This window comes from Lates calcarifer, linkage group LG19 (genome assembly GCF_001640805.2).
Source record: "Lates calcarifer isolate ASB-BC8 linkage group LG19, TLL_Latcal_v3, whole genome shotgun sequence".
Taxonomy (NCBI): domain Eukaryota; kingdom Metazoa; phylum Chordata; class Actinopteri; family Centropomidae; genus Lates; species Lates calcarifer.
In genome coordinates this window covers 9,395,040-9,413,926 of record NC_066851.1, presented here as the reverse complement: position 1 = coordinate 9,413,926, position 18,887 = coordinate 9,395,040, and the positions used below count along the sequence as shown (strand labels likewise).

At 40.5% G+C, this 18,887-nt stretch overlaps 3 protein-coding genes across 3 annotated transcripts; 2 read left to right on the top strand and 1 right to left on the bottom strand.

The window, feature by feature from the left end:
- Nucleotides 1-472: 472 nt before the first annotated feature.
- Nucleotides 473-7,873, top strand: ppp1r14d (protein phosphatase 1 regulatory inhibitor subunit 14D). The gene is made up of 4 exons (XM_018690232.2): nt 473-962; nt 6,936-7,016; nt 7,243-7,275; nt 7,414-7,873. Exons 1-4 carry the CDS (start codon nt 783-785, stop codon nt 7,480-7,482), a joined length of 363 nt encoding a protein of 120 aa, XP_018545748.1. The 5' UTR covers nt 473-782; the 3' UTR covers nt 7,483-7,873.
- Nucleotides 7,874-8,647: 774 nt separating this feature from the next.
- On the bottom strand, nt 8,648-12,449 carry zfyve19 (zinc finger, FYVE domain containing 19). Its single transcript, XM_018690231.2, has 11 exons — nt 12,244-12,449; nt 12,024-12,145; nt 11,876-11,929; nt 11,623-11,789; nt 11,372-11,514; nt 11,123-11,231; nt 10,699-10,917; nt 10,419-10,495; nt 10,086-10,187; nt 9,829-9,992; nt 8,648-9,599 (listed from the first exon to the last, which is right to left on the bottom strand). The coding sequence occupies exons 1-11, from the start codon at nt 12,295-12,297 to the stop codon at nt 9,521-9,523; spliced, it is 1,290 nt and encodes a 429-aa protein (XP_018545747.1). The 5' UTR covers nt 12,298-12,449; the 3' UTR covers nt 8,648-9,520.
- A 47-nt stretch (nt 12,450-12,496) lies between these two features.
- Nucleotides 12,497-16,280, top strand: bub1bb (BUB1 mitotic checkpoint serine/threonine kinase Bb). The gene is given in 11 exon segments (XM_051078136.1): nt 12,497-12,638; nt 13,414-13,581; nt 13,689-13,748; nt 13,847-13,991; nt 14,109-14,305; nt 14,419-14,585; nt 14,716-14,824; nt 14,826-14,910; nt 15,005-15,040; nt 15,042-15,106; nt 15,326-16,280. Coding segments are annotated over 10 exon segments (1,296 nt in total). The 5' UTR covers nt 12,497-12,638; nt 13,414-13,438; the 3' UTR covers nt 15,615-16,280.
- Nucleotides 16,281-18,887: the final 2,607 nt, after the last annotated feature.

Here is an 18,887-nt window from a genome sequence, read left to right as displayed (position 1 = left end):
CCTTAGCATGGCAAACCCTTTGGACTTTGTGGGCAGATAAATACTTTAGATACTATTACAGAGAGACTAGTAAAATATATATACGGTTGGTGTGCAGATGTTTCAGATGAAAGTTACGTCTTTAGATCATATGGTTGAGATAAAAGAAGAAAAATACATGTGTTTCTATATTTTCTGATTTCAATACAGGAAATTCTACAATATTTCCAGAGTAATCCTAGTCCTAACTTGATTGCAGTGGTTGCCCTCTCACCTTTTATCCACTTTTTATTGCTGTAATTGACCTACGCTCTCCCACCTGCTATAACACAGAGGAAGAGAGCAAAAAGCAAACACACACCCTTAAAGGTGCATGTGTACACACACACACACACACAAATGCATGCACAAACTCGAGCACACACACATACACAGAGGCATATCTCATTACCATCCTCCTGATAGTGCAGCCAGTGGGTGTTGCAAGAGGAGGAGGGAAGGAGAGCAAGACAGTGAGAGAGAGAGAGAGAGAGAACGAGAGAGAGAGAGGACGGGGACAGGCAGAGAACCAGAGTCAGTGTTATAGAGAAGGAAGAACACGAAACACTCAACAAGATAACAGGAGATACGCATGGGAACAGCAGCTCACTGGAACAGCAGAAGCAGAGATATAGAGACAGAGTAAGGGAGCCAGTGTGCGAGGCAAACGTGTCAGAGCTTGAGGGTCTGTGTGTGTGTGTGTGTGTGTGTGTGTGAGATAGAGCTCAGTGTGTTTCCACGGTTCTCCCGAGGCCGTGGCAGCCATGGCGTCAGAGCCTAGCACCCAGTCCAGGGTGATGTTCCAGGCAGCGGACAAAACGGAGGAGCCGGCACACCGCAAGCTGGGCAAGCTGACAGTCAAATACAACCGGAAGGACCTGCAGAGGAGGCTGGATATCGAGGAGTGGATCGATGGGCAGCTGCACCTCCTGTTTGATTGTGAGGTATGGGGGAAGGAGGCTGGTAGGGCTGGCTCACGCAGCCACACACTCGGATGTACACTTGTGTTTGGGTGGCCTGAAGGAGGTGAGAGATAGGGTGCAAGGGAGGGAAACTGCCTGTGGTGGACTATCCATCATCTGTGAGAGATTACCTAAAAGAGGAGTGGGTGGGAGGCAAGTAGCCGTGCTTCATGGCACACAAGCCCTCATGTGTCATCAACCTGATCAACGGTGCTGTGTTCTACCATACTGATAAGATTATTCAACTAAGATATGATGTCTAATTGAAGTCATTAGGACTTAATTGAAAGCATGTTTCCATTCTGACACAATACAACACCTACATCACTTTAAACAATATGGCCGCCCTATGGATATATTTACAATTTAGGCATTTGGATGATGGATTCACACAGTGTGAGTATCAGTAACATCTGAGGCAAGCAATGCTGAGGAAGAAGACAAGTGAGAACAGCAGACCAGTATTACTGTAACTGTGTGATAAAGTAATAAAGAAGTGGCAGTTTTAATGTCCTGCTGTTATGGTGGCATCCAGGACATTATGTCATCTTTTCAGTGTCTGTGTGTGTCCTGTCTCTTTGTTTGCAGACACATTCTTGAACAGTCACTGAATTGCTATGCAAGACTGAAAATACATACTTAGATATTACTACATATATAGAGATGATGATTGATGATGGTAGCATTTAGGCTTTAGAGAACCTTGGAGTATAAGTAAACACACACACACTTTCTTTTCCCTATGCTTTATGATAAGGAGTTTATATTAATACAGTTATGGTATGGAAATATGTGCTCATTATTTCTATAGTGAGCTTAATTAATGGCCTCATTTCATAGATAGTTATGTTTAATATGTACAGGGGGATTACAGCCAGCTCCCTCTCTCTCTCTCTCTCACACACACACACACACACAGCAACACACCCTCCACACAACTCCACTCCTGTATGGTGGGATACAATCCAATTATGTCAGAGGCTCCATATTGATTTGCTTGGCATTCTCTGAGGGGAAACCATGGCAACAGATGTCTCATCGCCCACATGAGGCAGCATGGCACACAGTGGAATCAGGGGTGTCTGTTGAGGAGCACAGGCTTCCATAATGACGATGCAGATCAGATGACAACGCCGCCTCCGTTTCGTGCAGAAGAAGTCGGAGACAAAGTGTTTCTCATTTAATCCTCCAAAACCACACAGAGACCCTTGGCCGCAGCCACCTCTCTGTCTGGCACTGTTGAGAAGCCCTTTGAATATGGTATACAGTATACTGATGCTGCAGAGCGTGAGCATGCATGCACATCCATATGGCTGACTAGCTGACATGGAGAAAGTGTGGCGATAGATAACTAGCATCTCCAGTTATCTATGCCCACCTTTATCTAGATCAGCAGACAGTCAGGGTTGCACCATTGTGCAAGTATTTTTCTTATCACAATGCTTATTTTATGAGCTTTAATCCATTTACGCCCCAAGCCTTCTTCCCTGTGGTAACATATGATAATATGCTTGTGAGGCAGAGGATGGAATAAATCACATTAGTGGAAACCAGGACATGCGAATAACAAAAACAGATCTCAAGTCTTTCTCTGTCTACGCTTTTGATCTCGTCCCAGAAACATAGAATTATTTAATGTTTGCAGCCTTTCATGTTCTGCTTCTAACACAATCTAACACGAGTATTAACATGAAGCACGTGCACAGAGCAGATAGTGAATGTGCATGTTTCTCCACCTTACTGGGATCTCAGTATGATTGATGAAAGATAGCACTATCACAAGAAATGCCTTTGATTCAATCATGATAATACCTATCATCATGCACTGAAGCAGAACTGAAGTTCCTATGTCTATGTCCTTGCCGTATGAAAATTAAAGCTTTACTTTCCAGGTGGGTCAGACTTGATATTTGCATTAGTCACTTGTGTGGAATTAGGCATGACTTGTCCATGTGCACTGGCCAGTGTAATGAATTTTGCATAGGCTCAGGGGAAGGTTACTCTGTTGGTTCTCTGAGTCTTCCGCGTGGAAGCATTTACCATCAGTCCCCTGTGTCACCACCTGAATTATTTAGCCACATCTCTAATTCATACAAGTGCTGCCTCGGTCCAGAGTGGCTGCATTCTTTGCAAACTTCACACCTTTCCAGAGTGATAAACTAAATATAGTTGTGAAAACAGTTCTTGATATACTTGAAAATGGTGAGTGACATCAAGGCCTGTGAGTGTGGAGTAACCCAGAGCCCAGATCAGTGTTTTCCCTACTGTAACTCAACAATTAGGCCTTTTCAGTGAATGCCTCTTTTATTGAAATTCTTTAAAACTATTTACACTTATATTGTTATATTGGCTTAGAACTTGTTGTAAACACAGAGTAATCACAGAATTGTTTTATAGGTTTTAATTATTACTTAAAATTTGGCTCACTCTTGCACTTTCTGTTCATAATGGACAAAGGATTTTTTTACACTCTGTTTGCCCTTTGCCATGACTCACAGTGTAAAGTTAATGAATGTTGTGATATGTGGGCAGCTCGTGCCTCTAACAGGAAAAGAGAAAAGGTTCTGATAAGTTTAAGACAAGATTGGCATTTTCCCAAAAGAGCTGTGGACTTCCTGGGCATGGTTTCCTTTACATAACAATAGCAAACATGTAGCGTGGGTCACAGAGCCACACTGTAATTGATGTTTTATCGCAACATTTCTGAGATTGAGATGAAGTGAATATTTTAACTTACACATAGGAAATCTAGCTACACACAAAAACCTTTAAAGAAATAAAGCTCATTAATTTAAATATTGTTTTTAAAATTTTGTTAGGAGTTAGCTGGTTACAGCTGCTACAGCTCCACATTTAGTTTACATATATAAGAATGGTATTGATCTTCTTACCTAACTCTCAGCAGAATAGTATATTAGGATATTTCCCAAAATCTCAGACTATAGCTTTAAACAGTAACAGGCTACATGCTTGCTAGCTGTCTCATTGTTAAGTTGAACAACAAACCAACTTAAGAAGTCAAAATGGCACAGCAAAACAGTCAGCATTTGTCATCTGAGGACTGTGAATATATAAAGCAAATTTCATAGTAATCTGGCTTTTATTTGTCCTGCTTAAAGAGCTGATGAGTTTGAGAGTATAAATGGATCCCAAAAGAGATGATTTCATGAGGAGAAAGTTCAGCAAACTTCACAATAATCTGTACATTATATATATATATAATGTATATAATATATATTATATATATTATGTACTAAGTGGAAATGTTGGCCTTACAGTGGTGATAGGGTGATCAATCACTGGCTATGGCTGATCTTCTGAGTAGCTTAAATGAACTGAATAAATATCGTGGTAAACTGTCCAGTAGATTGTTGTGCAACTAGAAACTTTGTCCTAATGGTGGACATTCACAGTTCTTATAGTTCTAAATTTCAAGGAAATTCAGGCCTTTCGGTCTGGTTTTCAATATACCGTATATTGCAACAGTCAAGGGCATATATCGGCCTGAGGGTTGCCCGTCAGTCAGGGAGTCACAAAAATCATTAGGAATTATTCCCAGGTGGACATGAATATCAATACTCAATTTCACAGTTTCACAACAAGCATTTTATGGGTCCAACTGGCCAATCTGTACCATCATCCTGAGGGCATTATTAGTGAGCTTACCCTGAATAAAGTGTTTCTCATAGGAAAAAATGAAACAGTACCACTCAAGCAGCACAAAAGGACAAAGTTCTTGTAAGAATAGAATAAATAAAACATGTTTTAAAAATGATTTCAATGTTCATAGCTACCACTGTGAAAGCTGAAGGAGTCCTGATAGCAAAAAAACTAGGTCACCTCATGAGAATGATGAAACACCCATGATTCTGAATTATAAATTCCGGTGGAGGTCGTCTTATCTTGACTAAATTCAACCGCTTATTTAGTCTGCATCTGCACTGCTGTCTGAAACTGAAATCCTCTGAGAACCACTTTGATATTCATGGATTCCAGTATTAGTGCCAACATTCATTTTAGCTTCAGTCTGTTGCTTTTAACTTCAAAAAAGTGCTGCTGAGACATTTCTGCCCAGAGGCCTCATTAAAATGCTCTTTTCCTCTGACAATGAAGGTAACTGTCAACAAGACGAAAATTGCGACTGTGGTACAATATAAAATACTGGAGAGGAACTGGAGGGGTCAAATCACATTTCTTCATGATAAATGCACATGTTCGCCTCAGCTCAGTGAAAATGTCTCTCATTGATATTCAGTGGTGCTCTGCACGGTCCTGCAGTCACAGGGCAGACAGAGAAGGTTTAAGAGCACTGTAAATAAAGGAATAGTTATATATCTATACACACACACACACACACACACACACACACATATATATATATATATATATATATATATATAGTCTATCATTTTTTAAAATAAATTTAATAATCGCAGCTCTGTGCAAATTAACTCTTAAAATCTGCCAAAACTATGCAAGTGAACACCACAGTAATCATATCACAGCAAATGTGTTATTTACAGTTATTAATATTTACAGTGGGATGCCAAAAAGGGAGAGAGAATACACCTACTTTGTTAACAAGAAAGTTTTAAAGTAACTGCTCAGGTTCATTACTATAGGCTGCTGTTACCCTTTTCACTGAAGTATAAATGGCAAGATAAAGAGGTGTGAGCAAGATTAAGAAACAATGCTTTACTGCTAAAATAAGGACTACACAAGCAATACATGAGCAGCAAGGATAGAAGAGCAGGGTTGATTTAAAAGACTCTGCATTAGGGCTGGCAAAGCAAAACCCACACTGCACAAAATATACAGCATGGACCAAAAAAAAAAAAAAAAACAAAGAGTTCAGCCCTGCATGTGTTCTGCAGACATCAGCAGAATCACATGGGGTCCAAACTGGCAGTATGTATCAGTTAGAGAGGGCACCGGGGGACTCCGAAGGTGGGCCCATCTATTTCGCCACTCAGCACTTCCACATTGATTAGCTCTCTCCTCATCCAGAAAGCTGTGCAAGCCCCATCCTCACCAGCCATGAAAACTCCCCAACCGGAAAACATTCCTCTTAAAAAGAGGCCCCACTTGTCAAATATGAGTGTAAGCCTGCTGACTCAAGATATCTGTAGTTCAGGGTTCCTCCGCTGAGTACTCCCCATTCCTTCTGAAAATGTAGCCGAAAGGTGTGGATAAGAGCTTTTGATATGAACTGATTACTTTACTATATTAGATTTTTATAGCTTGAGACACTGTGCAGCCTCTCTTTTTTTACAATCTGTATACAAGGTTACATAACCTTTCAGAAAAAACACTCACTGTATTACAATGAATGCAGCCAGTATTTTAATTACATTGTGGTACAATCCATCTGAGATCAATATATTCTTTAGAAAACATTTTAACTAGAAATACGCTCAGTAGTCTGCGCTAAATGCCAGCAGGGTAAATCATCCATGAAATCTGATGGTGGCATGTGGCAAGTATGGCCTCCTGGAGCCCTTTTGCCTTCATGCCTCAGCGCTCTAAAGGCTTTGCTCCACATGCACAGCACATCATCAATCACATCATTGTTATGAACAATTACTGAGGAAGAAAAACAGTATTTATCCTCATTTCTACAGTACAACCACCACTAACTCAGGTGATTGACCACTGATAAAAGTATGGAGCTGTCACTCAAAACTTGACAGTCCTAGCTGCTTGTATATTACTGTGCAGCAGTGAAATCCCTGCCATGTTGCATCATATCCTGGATCACATCCCTCGCTTTCTTTTCCTTCTGAATGACTCTGCTCACTGGTGTGGACTGTCTTACCACTGGGAGTGAAAGGATGGCAGTAAGCCCAAATTATACAACGTGTGCAAGGGCTTTTGTAGCATGCAGCAATGCAACTGTGAGCAATATAGCAATAGAGAAATATTGCCTCTAACTGTTGTTTCTCTCTGCTCTCACAGGAGGAAGAGATCCCAGAGTTAGAGATTGATATAGACGAGCTCCTGGAGCTGACAGATGAGGGGCAGAGAACCCGACTGCAGGTAAGACTGTGCAAATTAACCTCTCACATTCAGGCCAATGAAGTTAAACATTTTTACCACCCTGTTCCTCCTTGACACCTTTGCACATACCTGACTGTTTGCTATGTGGTGTGGGGTAATAACTTAACAAGCACTTGACCCTTGCTGGAATCCAATGTTGCAATGTTTGCAGTGAAAGTAATGTCCAGTGTTGTTAGTAAGCCTGTCTGTTTGTTTTCTTTGTTAGGAGCTGTTGCAGGAATGCGGGAAGCCAAAAGAGGTGGGACAAAAAATAAAATAAAATCTATTACTTATATGAAACTACACAGTAGTACATGAAGATTATGACATTTAACTTCAAGAAAATAATAGTTTGCTGTTGCTGTTTAGTTTCTTATTTTTGTCATCTTCCTCACAGGATTTTATCAACGGGCTGCTCTACAGGATAAAGGGTCTACGCAAAATGTCAGGTCCCTTGAAGAAATAATTATAGGTCAAATAAAGAATTGAGACAATGTGGAGCCTCTTATCTTCCCATCTTCCACACATTAACTATTTGGATGCCTGTATATGCTTTTCGTGGGTCAGCGGGACTCTTCTTCCTGGGCCAGCGTCAGTCTAACACCGGAGCAGTTGGGTTTTGAATGGATTTTCATTTTTATTATTTCACTTTAATTTATGGACTGCTATAACATTTCCCCATAAATGTACCAATAATGCACATGAGATAAAAGCTGTACTTACTATTACTCAGATGGACTTTTTTTTTTTTTTGTGGAAGACTGTACATTTTCAGTTGCTTATTTATGTACATAAATATTTTTTGTTCTGATAACAGTGTTGTATGTCAAAATAAAATGGAACATTTTCAAGACAAAGCTGTTGATGAATTAACCAAAGGCTTAAATGTGATTTCACAACAGGTATCATCAGAAATTATTAATTCCACATATACAAATAAATACTGACATGTCCATAATACCCAGCAGTTTACAGTACCACCTGAAATGTGCTATTACCACAATTGCCCTTTATTATTTATTACTCTAAAATCCTTATTAACTTTTAAAGAATGATAGTGTCCTCCAGAATACATGGTTCTGTTTTCTACTGTGAATTTTTCAACAGGGTGATGGAAACAAAGGAGACAATGATATGTCAGGTCTAGGAGTAAACACAGTGAAATCAGCAGCAGGAAGGTCCATTAGGTATGCATCCATTATCCTCATCCATTTCCTGTCTGTGGTGCGTGTATGACATGGCCAGAAAAGGCAAACACAGTAACGGCCTCCATACAAACCTTAATGGAGCAAGCCCCCGGAGGGGAGTGTAATTATGGTTTCTCCTCAGTTACCCAGACAGTAATGCACACTGATGAAACTGCACTCTGGCCATCTCTCTGTCATACACTGAGGGTCTTTCGTCTGAGGGCTCCATTATAGTAATTTGCTTGGTTTCGCCCCCACTTCCACTCTTGCTTCTCTGACATGGAGGCCACCCAAACTATAACACTACACTTCTGACAAGGCCTGCCAGACTGAGACATTTTTGTCAAATAATGATAACTTTGATTTTAAAAGAAGACGCTTCAGTGTTAAAATTAAAACAAAAAAAAAAACTATGCTGAGTTCTCTCAAAGACGTGACTTAGCATCCAACACTTTTGCTTTCTTTATAATGAAATTACACACAAGGACAAGAAAGGCAATACTCATGTCAAACTTGCAGCCAAACATAGATTACAAGAGTCACTGCAGTGCCTGCTAAAAGAAAACAAAGCCCTCAGTAATCCTTTTATACCGACTCCTCTATGCTTCTTCACTCCAGAGCTGACAGTAGTCTGGGACTGTGCATCATCCCAGATGAGCTCATGATGTGTCTGCCTTCTGTGTGTGTTGTCAATTAAAAAAATAAAAAATCAAATGGTGACAAGTGCAAAGTCAGTCTAAGATGAGCCTTTGTTGCTTTTAGGAAGTAGGACAAGTGACAGAGGGAAAAAAAACCTTCAAGCTTATTAAGTTGGACAGATTAAAACTTTTCCGTGAGCAGAAGCTGTAGTTAAAATACCAACACTGTCTAGCAGCCTCTGATTCAAATCACATCTATTTTTATACGCTACAGAAAAAAATAAGGGCTATGTCCCACTTATTATATACAGTATATATGTGTATTGTATCGCATTTACATTGAAGTCTATGTCTAGTCTTTGCCATAAATGTTACCCCTTGTTTTTTGTTTATTCTGTTCATCTCGGTCAGTGTTTGCAGTTACAGAAAACAGACGCTGCTCTTCTTCTCATCTACAGAGACACATGTTTATAAGTCACTATGGATGGATTAGATACGATAAGTTAGAGGTTAAAATGAGGAGCTCTTGATTGCTTTAGATAATAGGTAGTGTTTACATCTTCTGAGACCATTTTTTTCTCATTTTTTCAACAATAATAGGTCACTTAAGGCTAAAGCACAAGTCTAAGGGTGATGACTGACAAGAGCCTGATAAGGCAGACACCTACAGCTCAGTCTATCATGTCTTTCTCTTCTTCTTTGGCGCAGTGTAGTTAGTGGTGCGATGCTCCATCCTGTCATATTTATCATGGCCTTCCCTGGGGAGATAATGGAGTGTGAATTGATAATTCATCACACTAAATACTTTATATTCATGCTGCTTAACAGTATGGCAGCAGCCTGCCTACAATGTGTATCTGGGTCATGGTATACATTCCAAATCACAGGCTTCTTTCTTAGGGCATCAGAGTTTAGACTTCCATGCAAAGCTGAATAGGGAATCAGAATTCTTGTAGTGCTTGTTATAAAGAATGCATGCTGGGCTACCTGAAGCAGCGGTTGCAGTAGAGGTCTCCATCACAGGTGTGACAGCGAAGTGTGGCGTCTTGGTTGCAGATGCAGCACCACGGAAGTTCATCTTCATCACTGTCTGACGGCTGATGTGCCACAGCAGCGGATGAAATCCTGCTATTGGGTGCTGGAGCCTGTGTCTTTAATACACATCAAAACAACAAGGCATTAATGCTATTATCTCCAATAGACAGGAAAATGTATGAATTTCTACTATGGCTGTTGTTTAGTACCAGTTTCTTTGAAGTTTTTTTCTTCTCTGTGTTTCTAGGTCCACTCTGTTCTAAAGGTATGTTGTAGCCACTGGCCTCATCCAGGGCAGTCTCCTCTGACAGCTGGAACACAAATCAGAAGAATAAGAATTTCAGGACATGTCTGCAGTTCACAATACGAATAATTTAAATGGCAAAATAGCAGCCCCTTGTGGCTGCCCTGACTGACTAGCTCAACATGACCCCTAAGGGTAAGGGTTAGGTTTGGGGTTGTATTTAGTAACACATTTATTTAGTAGGATTCATTATCATCTACATTACAATATCCACTTTAGTGTGCCCTAAGCCACACACCTGTTTTAACACTCTCCTCACAGCTTCTTCCTCAGTCTCCTCCTCACTATCAGGATGCTGGAAGTCCTCCATAGTAACTGGAAGTGACAAAAAAATAAACAGAAAACAGTGGTTTCTGATACACTTGCACATTCCCGTTTCTGTCATGACCGCAATGATTACAGTAAGAGCTCTTATCATATCTGATAAAATGATAATATCACAACAGATACCGTGGTGTAAATCTATAGATAACAGATAAAGTTCAGAGAGTGGTATGCCAGTAATATGTGTTATGTACCTTTGTCTGGGTCCTGGCCCTTCAGCTCGGCCAACCTCTTGGCCATGTGGAGGATCTGATCCTGGGAATGCCGCTCCTTCCTCAGCTCCTCCATGGCCTCCTCCAGCAGATGAGCCTTCTCAACCTCCAGCTGTTTAGCTGCATCCTGGTTTTCCTCCAAGTTCTCATCCAGTACTCCCCCCTCCCCCTTGTTGAGATCGTTCATACGGCTGTCGACATCTAAAGGGAGAATAAGCACATTAGGGAGATCTGCATAGCAGCTGAAAGAGTTGAGATTTTGTTGCCTGATTACAATGATAAAATCTTTCATTTTCTTATCATGACTGTGCAAGACTACCACACAGTGATGCTGTCATTGCATGAGATCACATCATTGATTATTAGTTGAATATGTGTGAAAACAGTGGGAGAAGTTAGAACTTACTGCATTCAGGATTTGAGTGCTGGTTGTCGATGGCAACTTCCTCTGTCATCTGACTGAGCAGATCATTGGCCTGTTCAATCTGAGTCCTGTTATCTGGAGGCCGGTGCACCTGTACAAGCAAGCACACAAGTACATAGTACTATTTAAAATTGCAGTTCCTATCAAATAGTGTTACATCCTTTAAGCTGTCACTGAGCCGTACTGTAAGGCTTAGGAAGTTACAAACAAGTCAGAGGGGGCTTAGCTCACAGCTGGAGGGGCTTGAGATGGTGGAGGCTGACCCCGCAGAGCTGCCAGACGGTCCTCCATCTCCTCCGCAGAAGGCACTGGCCGGCTGGGAGCTTTCAGAGCAGCAAGGCGAGACTCAAGCTCTTTTTCAGAGGGGATAGACTCTGAAGAGGAGGTACAAAGCTTACAATGACTTTTGTCAAGAGGAAATATAGGTTTACTATTGTTAGCTTAGATGTAGGTAGTGGTTGCTAAAAATCTTATTTCATTACTCAGTGTAGTGTCCTCTTTGAGCTTTTGGAGTCTTTCAGCAATAGCCTGATCTTCTTTACTGAGGCCTTTGGTTGGTAAATGGCCTGCTTTGCTGTTTCTACTGCCTCCATGTGCAAGAGGTTGTGTCGACTGTCCCTGCTGTTTGGCCTCAAGTGCAGCAACCCGTCTACGGAAGAAACATGAACTTTAGAAATCATGATACTGCTGTGCTGACAAAGTGTCTTTTTTTTTTCAAATAGGTCATAAACTTACTTTTTGTAATTTTCGGGAGGGGACCATTTCCCAGCATTGTTTTGGGACTCCCCACTAAAAAATGAAGAGACAAACTCAAGTCAGAGGCTTTAAGGCTTATCCCATAACCACATTTATATTTTGTTCTTTTGCAAAGTTTTACCTTTACCTTGTCAGATTGCCATGGCACTGTTTGCAGACCTTTTGTTGGGTGTTGCCACAGCGAGGCACCACAGCACTGAAAGTCAAACAACTGGAGCAGAAGGAATGACCGCAGCTCTTACAGCCCAGCTGTGGGGATACAGCAACGCCAATTACACCGTTTACTTTCCTTAAAAACATTTTCATGCGTATACCTACGTGATGAATATGATCCAGCCAGACCTTACCTCCTTCTTGAAGAGGCTGAACTTTGAAGCACAACAAAAGCAGCGGTTGTCCATGCCGACACGTGTAGAGAGTCATGTGAAGGGCAATTATAATAGGGTCTTTGTTCCTATTGCGGGTAAATATGTGAAGGAAACCTAATCTGCGGACATTAATTTGGCAGCTAGCTGGCTAATTTCAACCTTTCAGCGTTGCTACAATCAAAACAGGAATTATCCCGGAAGATACGTCGTGACGTCAAAATGCGTTTTCCTGTTTCTGGTTCCTCCAATCAGCTTTCTCCAAATGCTTTCGTGTCCTAGTTCAAAATACAGAACCGACTGCTCAACAGCGACCCACGCAACAGCTTTGTAGTTGTAATATAATCTGGAAAAGAGACGAAGGAGATTTGTAAGCGGTATGAAAAAACACCAGTTTTATTTTTTATATGTGAAGGATAAATTTGGCTAATATAGCGAACAGCGGTGAAACCGATCGAGCTAAAGTGAATATTAGCTAGCTAGTGTGTTAGCTCCACCCGTCATGCCCTCGCTAACGTTAGTAACTCATTCAGTCACTAATGTTAGATGTTAGCTACAGCAGTATTTTGTTCCTCTGCTACATGTAATGTTGTGTAAGACTGTAACATTATACCAGCTGGGATTTTGGTATAGCCCTGCGTCGTTACGATGTTATAAGCCCTCCTTACACTAATATTCTGTCATTACTTTTGCCATTATATAATGTGGTTTGCATGACTTTGTGTCTACGCATACTCAAGCACCAATTTAAGTCCTAAATTATGACAATAATTATTATGATAATGAGTGAATAGAGGAGTATATTTATATGCGACAACATACATAAAAATACACGACGAGGTGTATCATAGCCATAGTTAAATAGTTATTAAAAGCTAAAACTCAATGGACAGGGATAAATGCAACTTCTGCACCTGCTAAAACAAACGTAAAACTGTTGGCCAGCTGAACACCTCTGAATAATTATGCCACTTCTTAAGCCTTTAAATGTAAAATCTAACAATATCCAGTTTGTAAGTTATATAAAACAGAGAAGCAGTAAATCTCTGCACTGATGAAGTAGGAACCATAGAATAATTGCCATATTTCTTTGGTAAATGGCTTAAATGATCACTAAAGGCACTTAGAAATTGTGTTTGTTTCCGTGTGCAGGCATCTGGTTGTTTTAATTTCCACAATGGCAGAAGGAGGAGATGTGGAGTGGGAGCTGAGCAAAGAAAACATCCAGCCACTGAAGCGGGGCAGAGACATATCAGCCTTACACCAAGCACTCAGTCAACAACAGGATGGACTCAGCTCTGCCATCAACCAACAGAGACAGTATGGATGAGCTTTAATACATTGCACCTAGACTGTTATTGAATACTTTTGCTCCCAGTAGTTTTCACATAATGATGGAGGTTTTGTGCTTTTTTTTGCTTCTGCAGGGCCTTTGAGTCTGAACTGCGTATGTATGACGGAGATGATCCGCTTGATGTTTGGGATCGGTAAGAGAAATATGTAAACAGTAAAGTGTAGCCATATGCGAAGCTCTTAAATCTGCGAGGTTTTATATTTAGTCCTCACATGATTCTGTCTCTCACAGGTATATAAAGTGGACAGAGCAAACCTTCCCTCAGGGAGGAAAGGAGAGCAACCTCGCCACGCTGTTGGAACGGGCTGTGACCAGATTCACAGAGGAAAAGAAATATCACAATGACCCACGCTACGTTGACTTGTGGATTAAATTTGTATGTATAATATTTACCCTCTGACTAATTTTGCTACTTTCTACTGCTGTGTTACTTTGCAAGTAACAGCAGCTAACTTTTGAAATAGCTAACTTTTGCTGTATCATGTGTCATTAGGCAGAGACCTGCCCGGAGCCACTAGACATTTACAGGTACATGCAAGCACAGGAAATAGGAGTGACACAGGCATCTCTCTACATCGCTTGGTCTGAGGAGTATGAGAATCAAGGCAACTGTCGCAAAGCAGACCTGGTCTACCAGGAGGGATTCAAGAGGGGTGCTGAACCGCATGATAAGCTCCTGCAGTTTCACAAGTATGGATTAGTGCAACTCAGTTTGATATAAATAAAGAACTCCGTTTGGAAAGCAACTTATGGCTTTGGTGTCAACAGTTTGTAATCACACTTTTCTGTGTTGTTACTCACAGGGCTCTGCAGGCACGTGTGTCCCGCCAGGTGATGATGCATGTGGAGGAGGAGGAGGACAGTGATGATGAACCCAAAGAACCAGAGAGAGTTTGTCTGGCCGACCTCAGACACAAAGGGAAGAAAAAGGCCATTGCTCCAGTTAACAGAACCGGTCCTGCAATCAGAAGTAAGTGCACACACATCTAATTTACACCTACTCAAATACTCAGCTGATACTTTAAAATGCACCAGCACCTTAAATTATCAGCATTATTATTGGAAGAGATGCTTAATTTCAGTGATGGGTTTTTTGACAGGTATTTCTGGAGGCCTACAGTCACGCGGTGCTCCTGTGCTTGGCAATGCATCGAACAGTCGGTTGGTCATCTTTGATGAAAATAAGGCTCAAAGTGCTGGTCCATCAGAGCCTATAATTGGAGTCCTGGATGGCTCCTCCCACTTCTAGGGCTAAGGAGAATGAGCAGAGACCAGAAAAATGGTGTGATGTCAAGGTATGAGATAAGTAGATGTTACGTTACTTAATCTAAATACATCTAATTTATCCCAGTCCTCAGTTTCATATTTTTATGTTTTTGTACTTCATAGATGCCCCAGAAGTCCAAATTTGGACGTACTGTTATAGGCTCCACCACCACCCAAACCCACCTTCCAGCCATTTGTTGAGGAGTCAGACCAGCCTCCAACAATGTAAGTGACTATGAGAATATAACTTTATCTGCATCAAGTCATTACTTTTACTTGCTGAATATTACATGTACATCTCACATTCAGGTTGATGATATTAAGAAGCAACATATTCCTGAAATTAATGTGTAGCACTGAAATGAATGAATAAATACTTCCTGTCACAATCTGTACCACTCTGTGAGTTATGGTTACATATTTGTCATTCCTTCCCTTCCTCAGGACTCCATGTAAGATCAACCCAGCTGTAAACACAGTTTTGTCAGCGCGTAAGCCATGTAGAGAGGAAACTCCTCTGAAGAGACTACAGGAGCACCACCAGCAGCAGAAGGAGGCCGAGTCAGGAAAGCCACAGGAGCAGAGCATGTACTGTAAAGAGCTGCTGCTCAGCGGCGCCACCGAATTCTGCTTTGAGGAACTGCGTGCTGAACGCTACTTCAAGAAGATGGCACAGGAATCACAGGAGGCTAGAGGTCAAAAGGACCAGGCTAGTGGCAGTGCTGCAAACTGATACATCTACAAAGACTAACGATTTCATGGATGTTTTATGAATTTTCGAGATTATTGTCTGCAAGCATCATGTATTTACCATTTTGCATTGTGTGTTGTAAATATTTTGTTTATAAGGAGCCAGTTACTCAGCAAGAAAAAAAGAGGAAAGAGGTTAAGATTTTTTAGAAACCTTTTGAACTGAAGACACACTATTTTAGCTTCATTAAAAATACAACTGGAGGACCAAATAATGTGCAATCTAATGTAATCCAGTACAAAACACCACAAACGAAACACACTGTAGAGCAGATTACACATCTATGTGATTTCTACAAACAATATAGCCTTACAGTAGTATTTATAGAGCTATTGAATTGTATTGTTATGCATCCACCTCTTGTACATACTGAACACATTTGTTTACTGCAGGCTCAAGTCTCTGGCAGAAATACTAATACTACCACAATTATTCCTGATTTCACTCTTAGTTGATTCATACATTTTTCGCAGATTGCTCTTAAGAGCTTTTTATGTCTTTGTCTTGAGCAGATTTTTCTATACAGTTCCATCACAGTTGAAAAAGGGCTTCAGTGAGGTGATTCAACTGGGCTTTATGTTTCAGTCTGAGTAAATTGTCCCTTTTGGGCCATGTGTCACTGAGGTTCAATAAACTTGTTAAAATGTCTGGTTGATGACTAGTGGGATTTTTTTCGGACAAAGGAGGATTGAAGTAATGCACTGTCAGCAGGGGGCATGCGAGGGAAAGCATGGATTGTATTCCTGGTAATGGTGGTTGGATTACTAATGGGGCGAGAACAATTTAGCACTGAGTGTAATCTGTCGCTGCAGTTTAAAGAGTCAGCACTGGTTGCCAAGAGTGAAAATAAACAGTATGCATTTAAATAGTCATAAATGTCATTATTATCGCTGCTTATTCTAATGAAGTGACTTCATTTAACTTTCTCACCGCAGTGGACACGTGTACATTTTAAAGAAGCCCAACACTTGCCAGTCATAAGACTTTTATGAACAAATCTTGGAATCAACTGGCCAAATGTTAATCATTGTCCAGGTGTGGTTACCTAGAAGTCTGCTGACTAAAATGGTGTGAGTAAACCTAATGTACTGCGATGATGGGATCCACTTCACACACACAGGCAGCTCACAAGGCTGACTTTGATGAATGGCTGGAAGATAGGTGGTTGGCTCATTAGCAAGTGAAATCCACCCTTTGCAGCTGTGGGTAGAAACAGGCCGCGGTTTCCCCCAAGAGGCCACTATCCTGATGTACTATGACACAGAGTGTTGCTGCTTTTACATGGAGCACTGGAGGAACAGACTTTAATCTCATACTGGAAATATGACACTGCCAGCCAAGATCCTCTCAACTGGTGAGTTCCCAAACTGTCTACTTTAAATTTTGGCTTAGCACTTAGAGCAGCTGAAATTCAGTGATAAATGATAGGCAACACGATGCACTCCCACCATAATAACACAGCACAACCACATCATAATGCATCCTCTATAGCTCGCTATTTTGGCAGGACTTATTAAAAGCTCATCCCATGAAAGCAAGCAGCCAGTGACTCTGATAGCGCTTCAGACAGAAAATCCATAGCTCTCTCTTACTGCAGCAGAGAGATGGTACAAGCAGGCTACCTTTCCTTAATGCGCTTTAGACAGACCCTCAGAGAAGAGCTTTTGTCCGGTGCTGTTACCCTGACAGACAGGAACACTCAGGCTCTGTGTGGGCCATGTTTTACAGTCAGCGCTCTTAACCTATTTCCAAGGCTTGTGTTTACATGCACCAGTTAACAAAAAGTTCTCAGCTCAAGACTCTCGGCCTCCTTCACTCTACAACCCCTAGTAAAGTTTTTGTTCATTTTGTGAACTGCACTTAGCCAGCCAGGCAAAAGTGCAGCAGCAAATCACCAATCCAATTTCTTGCCAAATGTCATCATTATGGAGGTCTATTTTTGCCCGGAAAAGATAAAGAAAAATGGAAGGTCATGATATTCAAGGAAGCTCAACATTTTTAAATCAAGTTTTGATTTACTATTTTATGATCAGATAACAAATTACTTACATTATTTGACTTACATTATAATATTAACCAATAAGAAATATGACTTAGTGAATCAGTATTTTGATTTGAAAATTTTGACCTACTATGTGATATTTATGACTTAGCATTTCATTATTTTGACTTAGTAAGATAAGATTATGACTTACATCTCATAACTGTGACAAGTTATCCTCAAGCAGCAAGTGAAAGTTATTACTTATAATAATAATATATAATATCAAATAATTTTGATTTTGCAAGTTACAATTGACTTGACTAATTTAATAAGTTTGACTAAGTGTAACATAATTTTTACCAAATAAGTAAAAATTTCTAACTCTACCCATTTTTGGGGGAGATTTATATTACAGTCCTCCCACCTTTGTTTTGGGTTTTTTTTGTGCAGATATGGGCTTCCATACATAACACAAATACACAGCAAACAGGAGAATGATACAAGTTTTGTCTTGATATCTACAATAGTTGTCTCACTGATACAGAATTAAAATGGATTTTTAGGTCATCTGGAAATGTCAGTGGCTTTTGACAAGAAATTGCATTTGCATCAGCTGTATAGGCTGAGCCCTGATAACCCCTGGTGTAATCCTCACAGATTCATCCTAAACAATAGACTGCATTGAAATGCAAACAATTAAGGCTGTTTCACTTAATGCAGTCCCTGGGCTTTCTTATTAATGACACTGTGGTTTAAAACTACTATTGTCATTGTAAGCCCCCTTTTTTTTACATTACAAGCTGATGAATACGTTTAAATAAATCCTGGTGAGCTAAAAAAATTACGTAACCATGCATCTCCATTGTGATACACTCACTTTATAAATACAGTATCTACTATATAGAACTAATAAATACCACACACTTACACTGACATTATTTCATCTTCAGACCAAAACATTTTAGCCAACAGCATAATAGTATTTTGGACAAGAGGAACAAGCAACATACAGTACTCTTCTTTCTGACAAAGTGCATAAAATATTGTGTATTTACCATATGTTGAAACAAAAATTGGGTGCTTCAGTGAACTCGTCATGAATGCTGGAAGAAATGTTTCATCAATTGACCTTTTGACCTGTCCAGCTCTCCTCCACACTGGCCAAGCAGAGATAAGTGTGAGTGCATAACCAGGCCAGCTCAGCTCAGGCAGGCTGAGCAAACTCTGATAACCACAATATTTTTTGCATATGAAAACATCTATTACAAGAT

Bases quoted from the DNA above. Each gene is read 5' to 3' on its own strand.
- ppp1r14d (XM_018690232.2), top strand. From the start codon at position 783: ATGGCGTCAGAGCCTAGCACCCAGTCCAGGGTGATGTTCCAGGCAGCG. The intron at 963-6,935 runs GTATGGGGGAAG...CTGCTCTCACAG, and splicing joins ACCTCCTGTTTGATTGTGAG to GAGGAAGAGATCCCAGAGTT. The intron at 7,017-7,242 runs GTAAGACTGTGC...TTTCTTTGTTAG, and splicing joins GGCAGAGAACCCGACTGCAG to GAGCTGTTGCAGGAATGCGG.
- zfyve19 (XM_018690231.2), bottom strand. From the start codon at position 12,297: ATGGACAACCGCTGCTTTTGTTGTGCTTCAAAGTTCAGCCTCTTCAAG. The intron at 11,232-11,371 runs GTGAGCTAAGCC...TTGCTTGTACAG, and splicing joins CATCTCAAGCCCCTCCAGCT to GTGCACCGGCCTCCAGATAA. The intron at 10,496-10,698 runs GTACATAACACA...TGTCACTTCCAG, and splicing joins GGGCCAGGACCCAGACAAAG to TTACTATGGAGGACTTCCAG.